Source organism: Haliotis rufescens, unplaced genomic scaffold (assembly GCF_023055435.1).
Source record: "Haliotis rufescens isolate VD_foot unplaced genomic scaffold, xgHalRufe1.0.p SCAF_1, whole genome shotgun sequence".
In the NCBI taxonomy this organism is placed as follows: Eukaryota; Metazoa; Mollusca; class Gastropoda; order Lepetellida; family Haliotidae; genus Haliotis; species Haliotis rufescens.
The window spans coordinates 14,212,444-14,223,137 of NW_025963779.1; the positions used below are offsets into that span (position 1 = coordinate 14,212,444).

Consider the following 10,694-nt stretch of genomic DNA (forward strand, 5'->3'; position numbering starts at 1 on the left):
ATATGTATGGCAGTGAAGAGGATGTCTTTTGAAATATCTGAAGATTTTATAGTGTGATTCCAGTGAAAACAGAATTAATGGCTATGGTGTAATAGAGGTTGTATTCTTAGAATAATACACAAAAACTATTGTTTATATTTCTGGTACAACTTGCCACAGCCTCTGCTCCATACATTGCTACAATATCAGGCAGTGGTAGGATTCACATATCATGCACACAGCAGGGCTATGAGTTACATACTGCCTTATTTCATTAGCTGAATAAAAATAGACGCATCACTATAACATGTTTATTCAAACCCTGTAAAGTATTGACAGTGATCACATTGTTGGCTGAATGCCAATAATAAATAGAATGAAACCTTAAGTAAGAATACATTTTGCAAATTTTATACAGTTTCCATTTTGTTTTCATTCATATGTTCATGTTAATTTCATTTTGATGTGTGTTCTTTGCTGTAACGTGATATCCCACATGTTTTTTTCAACACTCAAATCAGTCATTATTTTCTTGCCCTTCAGTCTGAGGCATCTAACAAGGACAGGGTGGCAGCCTTCATAGATTCAGCACCAACACTTGCTCTGCCAGTCAGTGAGGATGTGTCTGTCTCAGATAGCCAGTCAGAGTCCATGTCTCCAGGTGGCACCCACATTCTGGTACCCCAGTATCAGTTCCGCTTTGCACCAAACTACAGGGAGCTCTTCTTCACCATGTTTCAGCAGGCCAAGAACAATATACAGGGGCGGGGGTTCTCAGTGTGAATTTGATGGCCAAGAACATCTTCAGTGGCGGGGGTTCGCGGTGTGAATTTGATGGCCAAGAACATTTTCAGGGGCCGGGCTTCTCGGTCTGAATTAGTTGGACAAGAACATATTCAAGGACGATGGTTCTCAGTGTGAACTAGATGGCCTTGAACACCTTCAACGGCACAGGTTCTCAGTATGAATAAGAGGGACAAGAACATCTTCAGTGGCGGGGGTTCGCGGTGTGAACTAGATGGCCAAGAACATCTTCAAGGACGGTGGTTGTCAGGGTGTCATGGACAGTGGTTGAAATGCACTGAAATACATAAACTCTGAATGGAGTTCTGAGCTAAACATTATCTATTTAGAACCTTGTGGGTATTGTTGAACGTTTGATACCCCTGAATTCCTTATGACATTGTTTGAAACTATATTGTTTACCACATATTTTAATTCAGTTGCATATGTATTGAATACAGAATTCATGTTACTGCAAATATTACATCGTAAGATTGTACAAGAAAAATATTGATATACTGTGATAAGTCCACAAGATTTCCATGTTTCAAATCCCAATCTGAAACATGTTAATCCATGACTATAAGAGGTAATTTGATTTAATGAAGCTAGATACTGAACAAGTATGTTCTAGTGTGAACAAACTAGCTTGTGGCTAGAAATAGTCTGCATTGGTTTGTATACCAGACCTTCACAGACAGTCAAGTCAAAGAACCTGGATTGTGAACAGTTTTGTGGAATCATTTTCCAGAAGTGTGATATTGTACATATTAATTATAAATCCACAGCGTGTGTGGAAAAAGTGAAGAGCTGCAAGAGTGTTCTGGTTTTCTGTGATTCCGTTGTCTGACCCTGGGTAGAAAGGGCAGATTGTCAAGATATTGATGGGTCCATTGGTACAAGTGCAGCATTGTATTTTTGATTTGTATTAAATTAAAACTGGCAGTATATGGACACTGATAGTTCTGTGTGTGCGGTGTATGAACAGACTGTATATGTATGTGTGTGTAGATGTTGAGAGGTCTCTGTCACAGTGTCACTGCTATCACAGCATGAGTAGGACAGTATTAGATGAACACAAGGCGTGCTGCTATTGTACCAGGACTGCATATTGTTCAACACTGGTATGCACAAGAACCCTATTTATATGTAAGTGCTCTCCACAGTTAAATCACCCCAATGTTTTGCTGATGAATGAGTTATGATTCGAGTAATGTCCTTTGTATATGAGGTTCCCGCCATCCAGAAGGCGGGGTCTCCGGACTAACGGGGCTTGTGTCTACTTCTTGAGTCAACGCCATGTATAACCCTGTACAGGGAAAGAATTGTAAGGATAATCTTACTTACCACTCCTGAGGGATTAGAAATTTTCATTATGATAAATGTTAACTATCTATGGACTTTCTCTTGTACCTAAAATCAAAGATATCCCAGTTTGTGAAGAAAATATAACATGTTTTTCTGCAGTTGGAGCTGTTCAATTTTGGATATTGGGTTCAATGATGATGATGATGATGATGATGATGATGAAGATGAACATTCCAAACCTATCCATAACTAACATGCACCTTATTTTTACCAGAGGAATGCTATGTCCATCGCAACTCATAACAATGTATATTTTATTTGGCTGCTGGTGAATGTTAAGTGTAAGATGTGCTTAATTAACTCGCAGTTTGTTTAGGCATGTGTAATGTTTGAATTTGAGTAGTCACAGGTTTTCTGGCATTGCTGTTATGTCCACTGCATGGCAGCATCTTGGCCATGCTGAAAGACTAACTGATGAACATTCTAGCACTCAGGTAGTGTGTTTGAACAGGTCTCCTGCACCCCAGCATCAGGCTTGTCCACTGCATGGCTGCATCTTGGCCATGCTGAACGACAAACTGATGAACATTCTAGCACTCAGGTAGTGTGTTTGAACAGGTCTCCTGCACCCCAGCATCAGGCTTGTCCACTGCATGGCAGCATCTTGGCCATGCTGAACGACAAACTGATGAACATTCTAGCACTCAGGTAGTGTGTTTGAACAGGTCTCCTGCACCCCAGCTTCAGGCTTGTCCACTGCATGGCAGCATCTTGGCCATGCTGAACGACAAACTGATGAACATTCTAGCACTCAGGTAGTGTGTTTGAACAGGTCTCCTGCACCCCAGCATCAGGCTTGTTGTAAGAGCCAGCTAATGAGGATTGGTCACCTGGCTGATTGGGTGTCATTGTTCCCTGTTCATATACCGGTACATATGCTCATGCTATGGACCACAAGTGTCTCTGCCCAGATTCCAGTTACAGGCTGCCCTGATATAGAAGACTGTGGTGTAAAACAATATTCACTCACTCACTCACTCACACAGGGAAGAAGATAAATGGATGCACATTTTGTTCGATTGTTTTTACCAAGGTGTTAATATTTTTGGCAATCTTTATTGTTTTGTCCATGCTTTATCTAGCTATATGCTTTCTATGCAATCAAATGTGTTGGTATGTTTCACAGCTCTGTCCTGTGTGGAAAAAATAATCTGCTATTTGTGGGTCTGATTTGATGTCACTTAATCAGGTCGTCCTAAGTTCGATGATGCTTTCTTACTGGGGACAGAATAAGTTGTTGAGAATGATCGCACAGCTGTCTGACTATAGATATGAGGTAATGCTTTCCCCCAGTTATTTGGTTCTGTTGAGTCAGATAACTGATAAAGTTTGGTTACCTTCAGTGTCATGGGGTGAAGAAACCCATTTTCTTCAGTGATCAATGGCTGCTCTTTTATGGTAATATTTTGAATAGATCTAGATGGGAATAATATTTTTGAAGATGTCATTTATAAGTGAGACTTCATTTCTTGAAATGACCACTTTGTGAATTTGTGCAAGATTATCTTTTTTATTCTTCAATTTTCTTTTCAGATGAATGGTCAGAAAAGTTTGTGTATATCAGTAATTTTTTTACAGTTTGACAGCTCCTGTCGACAATACATTGAAAGTACTGTGCATTTGTTTGAAAAGAATATTCAAAAGAATGATAAAATGATTTTGATGTGTTTTAATCTTTTGACATATGAGAATGCAAAAGACGTATGTTGTTTTTTTACTTTTTCTATCCTGTATAGTCAACAGTAGTCACAATAGTTTCTTATCAATATTTCACAAAGAGTCATAAAGAATCAATGTAATATGTCTGTCATCTGTCATGGCCATGAGACAGTTAGGATAGATGTTTTGTCTCGTGGGTTTCACCGAAGTGGTAAACGTGTAAGACCTGCATCACTTCGGGCTTTCCTCCCACATTAAGCTGACATGCTGTGATATAACTGAAATACTGTTAAAAGTGGTGTTAAACACAACTCACTCACTCACTCAGATGTTTTACTCCTGTATGATTCCTCTCTGCATGAAGATCTAATGACTCCTGCATAGTAGGGTGTGTCTGCAGGTGTATAGAACCATTCGGCTTCTTTTCTGTACAACCTTGATTTGGAAATCTTGATTTAAACAAAAGAAAATCAGCACACAAATGTTCCTTTGATCAAACTTTTTTTGGGGGTTTGATGCCATGGCAGTCAGAAATGACGGGGTGTATTAAATACCCACAACAATTTCATGGCACAGCCTTGATTATTTACAAAGGTTAAATACAGGTTAAATATTGTAGGCATTGTTATCCCGACAACTGATTTCATACATTGTCAGATTCATTAGACACATCATGGCTCACCTGTCTCAAATTGTGCTGTAAACACTAGAAAATCTATGTAAACACTAGAAAATCTATGTAAACACTAGAAAATCTATGTAAACACAAGCCAATAGGGAAATAAGCCATGTTAATAGCTGTTGTCATTTTGTAATCAGAGGATATATTGCTTTGTTCATCCAAGTAATACTTATTATGACGTATGCAAAGCATTGTATGTTTTCTTACTACATATCTGACTACATATTCTTACTACAAATATTTCAAAGTTTTCCATTATTTTCAAATTCACATTTCCAGTGGGCAGAAAAGGATGTATCTTGTCTGATCTTGGACTCAAAGAAAGCATTAACTAATCATATTGAAAACTGTCCCCAATAACAGAAAAAATACAATTCTCAAATTGACAAATAACTAAACCTAGTTAGTGCCATTTCATTCTTTGAGACACTTTTTTTAACTCTGGTATTTTTTTAATGATTTTTCCTAACCAATTAGCTTGGGCAGGTCCAAATAATATAAACTGTGGTTGACCAATTGTTTGGGTTGGTCTGGCAAATAGAAGTAAGTTGACCAATTGCCTTCTTTTTGGCAGATTGTAATGTTTTGCTATGGTTGATCCAATCTCTATGCTGTATTTTCCTAGCCACCTTATGACCATGTGACAGTTTCTGTAGGGCTGTATCATTTACTGCCAGTACTAGAAGCCATTCCATGTCCTGTTCTGAAATAAGATATATATACCAATAATGGTAGCTTCCTGAATTTTGTGCAAGTGCATTTGAGCAATTCTGAAAGCTGGTCAGGTTAAATAGTATGATGTGAGATTGTTCTAGAGTACCATTCAATATGATGTCATATGTTAGCCATGGCACCACAAACTGAAGACATTACATCATGAGAACTATACATTGATTGGCAGTTTCTTGGAAGCATGTTATCATTCATATCACATATTGAGTAACCCGCAGTAATCGGACATGTCAGAATTAGGCGATTCTGGGTTAGGTTCCAAGCAACCTATGCTTGTTGAAAGAAGCGACTTATTGGATTGGGTGTTCAGATTTAGTGAATTCGGTGATTGTCTGTCATCATTTCCCAATTGCGTGGATTGATGGTCGGGTAGCCTAGTGGTTAAAACGTTCGCTCATCACGCCGGAGACCCGGGTTCGATTCCCGACATGGGTACAATGTGTGAAGCCCATTTCTGGTGTCCCCCGCCGTGATATTGCTGGAATATTGCTAAAAGTTGTGTAAAACCATACTCACTCACTCACTCTAGTCCAGACACAATTATCTAAAGCCCCCATTCTACAGCTGAGTGTGGCATTCAATAATAGCCAACCAACCAGAACAATGGGTCATCTGTATGTTATGAATGAGATGTGTAAGTCCCCTGTTTATGCTTCAGGACAGATAGCCAGAATTGTCCCACAGGAAATAGTTACTACTCACTACTATAACTAGTACAATACAGGAAGCAGTTATTGAGAGACAGATTGATGACTACTTCTACCTGTGAAGATCCGGGGTAGAATAGGTCTTCAGCAACCCATGCTTGCCGTAAAAGGAGACTATGCTTGTCGTAAGAGGCGACTAATGGGATCGGGTGGTCAGACTCGCTGACTTGGTTGATGCATGTCATCGTATCCCAACTGCGTAGATCGATGCTCATGATGTCAATCACTGAATTGTCTGTTCCAGACTCGATTCTTTTAGACCGCTTTCATATAGCTGGAATATTGCTGAGTGCGGCGTTAAACAACAAACGACTACTTCTGGTGAATCACAGTGAGACCTCAGCCTCTAATATACCATTACCCTGTATGCTGTTCTAGGTGTCAGATATGTGCGAGTGGTGGTTTAGATAAATTGTTCACATTTAGATACAGTTTGTTGTCTGGGTGTTTGACATTTTAGACAAAGTATTTTCAGGATGTTTATCTGTACAGTTTTATTTTTGTTTAAGGTGATAGATATGTTTGTGAATGTATGTCTACTCTTGTTGATTTGTTGATTCCTTTTACTGCCCAGGAGTGTCAGAGTTATGAAAATGTAAGACAGCGTCATGTTGAGGCAGGTGCCAAGGGTCGATATATTTTAGGTGTTTCACTATGAAATGGTTTCCACTCAAATTGTTCATTTCAGTTCCTATGAACTGAAAAGACTATATAATATCACTGGATAAATGTATGCTTTGGGATTTTGCTTGCTATAAACCAATACAATTATCTATTAATAGAATATAATACAAATAATGGGATTAATTCTGATGGGTTTGGTCTTACTTACTTTATGGATGGGATATGAGACTTGAGCGGGCAAATGTTGAATAAACTTTATACAAAGGTGATGGATATTTTGTTGTTTTTGCCTACCACACTATCTCATAAACAATATTGTGTGTACACAAGTATACGTGAAATAATACTTCCTTTCATGCATAGTGTGGAAGGACATATTGAGGTCACCAATACAGGCTAGGGGAGGTCATCAATACAATACAATACAATACAATACAATACAATACATACTGTCTTCTGCTTTACTTGCCATCCTTTCTCTCTCCCTTGCCCAAAGCGATGACAGCCACTACAGGTTGTAAGAGGACGATAATGACGGCGACTACAAGGTGTAAGGGGACGACAGGGTGTAAGGGGACGATAATGACAGCAACTACAGGGTGTAAGGGGACGATAATGACAGCAACTACAGGGTGTACGGGGATGACGATGACAGCGACTACAGGGTGTAAGGGGACGACAATGACAGCGACAACAGGGTGTAAGGGGACGACAGGTTGTAAGGGGACGATAATGACAGCAACTACAGGGTGTAAGGGGACGATAATGACAGCAACTACAGGGTGTAAGGGGACGACAATGACAGGGTGTAAAGGGACGATAATGACAGCAACTACAGGGTTTAAGGGGATGATAATAACAGCGACTACAGGGTGTAAGGGGATGATAATGACAGCAACTACAGGGTGTAAGGGGACGACGATGACAGGGTGTAAAGGGACGATGATGACAGCGACTACAGGGTTTAAGGGGACGACAATGACAGCGACTACAGGGTGTAAGGGGATGATAATGACAGCAACTACAGGGTGTAAGGGGACGACAGGGTGTAAGGGGATGATAATGACAGCAACTACAGGGTGTAAGGGGACGACAATGACAGGGTGTAAAGGGACGATGATGACAGCGACTACAGGGTGTAAGGGGACGACAATGACAGCGACTACAGGGTGTAAGGGGACGACGATGACAGGGTGTAAAGGGACGATGATGACAGCGACTACAGGGTTTAAGGGGACGACAATGACAGCGACTACAGGGTGTAAGGGGACGACAATGACAGCGACTACAGGGTGTAAGGGGACGACAGGGTGTAAGGGGACGATAATGACAGCAACTACAGGGTGTAAGGGGACGACAGGGTGTAAGGGAACGATAATGACAGCGACTACAGGGTGTAAGGGGACGACAGGGTGTAAGGGGACGATAATGACAGCGACTACAGGGTGTAAGGGGACGACAGGGTGTAAGGGGACGATAATGACAGCAACTACAGGGTGTAAGGGGACGATAATGACAGCAACTACAGGGTGTAAGGGGACGATAATGACAGCAACTACAGGGTGTACGGGGATGACGATGACAGCGACTACAGGGTGTAAGGGGACGACAATGACAGGGTGTAAAGGGACGACAATGACAGCGACTACAGGGTGTAAGGGGATGATAATGACAGCAACTACAGGGTGTAAGGGGACGAAGATGACAGCAACAACAGGGTGTAGGGATCGGGTGGTCAGGCTCGCTGACTTGGTTGATGCATGTCATCGTATCCCAATTGCGTGGATCGATGCTCATGATCACTGGATTGTCTGGTCCAGACTCGATTATTTACAGACCACCTTCATATAGCTGGTATATTTTTGAGTGTGGTGTTAAAAAACAAACAAACTGTTTTCAAAACTAGTTCCTTCTTTAGAACTAATGCAGACTAGTCCCGGGAAGCAATGCGGGTATCTGGCAAATCCCCAGGCCTGTGAATATCAGAGTTAAAACCACATGGAACAGGCTTCTGAATATGTAGGAATACCTTACAATTGGACATTTCTGTGTGTGTGAACTGTTGCGGCACATGCATTTCTTGGACATTCTATAATTCAGAAAATAGGTTTTATATGATAAGTAATCATTTCTACAGTAACTGTTATTGCGGGGACCTATTAAATGAGTGGGAGTAGAAACTGTCCTTTTCAGAAAAGTTTGCGAACACTTCTCTCACCCCCATTAAGGTAGACGTACAAGAGTGATCTCCCTTCCCTCATATCAGTCTTCCATTCCCCACATCTCAACCTTATGAACAGATGGCGTCTTCCACAAGTCCACAAGTGGGCCTATCGCCAACTTGTCACGTTGTTGTGATGTGTTAGTAGTTTATATTTATAAAACTATATTAATATCTGGCATTCCACAGATACCAGAAACAAGGACAGAACCACAACCCCCGGTAGTTGTATCTACACCTGTAAAAATGTTGAGCACCACTTATCTACATTTGACACTGACCCGTGATAAATGTCTAGGTTACTACTGAAACATGATGACAGGTTGGTAAAACAAGTGTATGGTTTACCAGATGATCTAAAGTATGGGCGGCCATTCGGTCAAAAATTACAAAGTTGAAATAAAAGACAAAAGTAACAAACAGTAGTCAAATGTTACGAATAAAGTATTAAATGTTCCTAATAAATGTCAAAATACAAAACAAACCGACCCCGGTAAAAAAATACGAAGCTGAAATAAAAGTCAAGAATACGCAAAAATAGTCAAATGTTACGTAAAGACGTCATATGAAAAGAACAATGTGTACTGAAGAACGTCTATGCGCACGAAAGGAAACGTTGATAATAAAGAACGCCAGATAGTGCTGCGATTTGTAAAACATTCCGAGTTTAATCGGTTTGTTCCGCTGTTATAGAACTGCTTGCCGAGGTGCACAATGTATTACGTCATTTTCATTATCATTACACACTCTTCTTTTCCTATGACGATTTCGTAACATTAGACTGTTAAATTGCGTACTTTTGACCTTTATTTCAACTTCGTATTTTTTTGCCTGGGTCTGTTTGTTTTGTATTTCGACCTTTATTAGGAACATTTAATACTTTATTCGTAACATATGACTATTATTGCGTACTTTTGTATTTTTTGACCGAAATGCCGTCAATACAAAAAGACTTGATCATTTGCAAAGAAGCGGAGGAAGCAACTGTAAAGAAACTGTCACAAAACAGTCAAATGTATTTCTTCAGACCAAAAATACGGGAATGCGATTATAAATGATGACACTTTCATGTGGAAATATGTAGGTAGCGGTGCTGAAGTATTTTTTAATTATGGCTCTGTTTTCCAATAGAGTATTTTATGAATATTTTCATTCAACACCAACTGACCACATTGTCCAGTAGAAACAGTTACGTTTGGCCTTAAGTGTATCCCTGTACTGCCATGTCGGTATAATTTGAACAAATCAAAACCTAAGAAACTGAAAGGGTTAACAAAACCAAATTGATCAATTCACAAAATATACCAACAGTAAATTAAAAGAATCAGTCCAGGTCTTTAACTAATACCCCTCTTTTTAAGTGGCCACTGGTTGTATCGGCTGCTGTCACTTGAGAGTGGTGGCTAGCACGCTCGTGCGTGGTTCTTGGTGTTAAATGTAAGGGCTTTTGATGCCTTCGACAAGTACACAATCGTCTTACATGTAGATTATTTCAGAATCTATTTATGTCAAGGTGATATGTGTTTTCAAGATGTCGCAGAGTTGGATACCAATATTTATTCCTGTATTCATTATGAATTGATTTTACTTTAAACAATAAATTTCAGTTTTAACTGAATGAACACAAAATCGCAGGAAAATTTAAGATATAGAATTTCGACCCCTGAACAACATAGTGTCAGAGATACACTCAGGATACAATAAAAATTATCAGTTTATTAAAAAATGGAATTCATTCTAGAGGCTTGATCTTATTTGTTTTGCATGATTGGCAAAGGTGTAAAATCCCAACTTATTTGGAATCATATACCCCCGTCATGAGGTCAAGCAGTTGATAATGATGCAGGTGTTTTAGTTCATAATGAAAATTGCGAGTCAACACAAATGTGTGTGTAATCATTTATGAAGGTGATGACAATCTATGACAAATAAAACTTTC

General features: G+C 39.7%; 1 protein-coding gene across 3 annotated transcripts in view; it reads left to right on the forward strand.

Moving 5' to 3' along the window:
- LOC124148633 (vacuolar protein sorting-associated protein 13B-like) overlaps positions 1-6,803 on the forward strand; it is a 71,309-nt gene extending 64,506 nt beyond the window's left edge. For all 3 annotated transcript variants that reach the window (XM_048388067.1, XM_048388134.1, XM_048388104.1), the window contains one exon: positions 523-6,803. In XM_048388067.1, coding sequence (XP_048244024.1) covers positions 523-762 — 240 coding nt within the window. In that variant the 3' untranslated portion in view covers positions 763-6,803. The remainder of the gene's footprint in view (positions 1-522) is intronic.
- Positions 6,804-10,694: the final 3,891 nt, after the last annotated feature.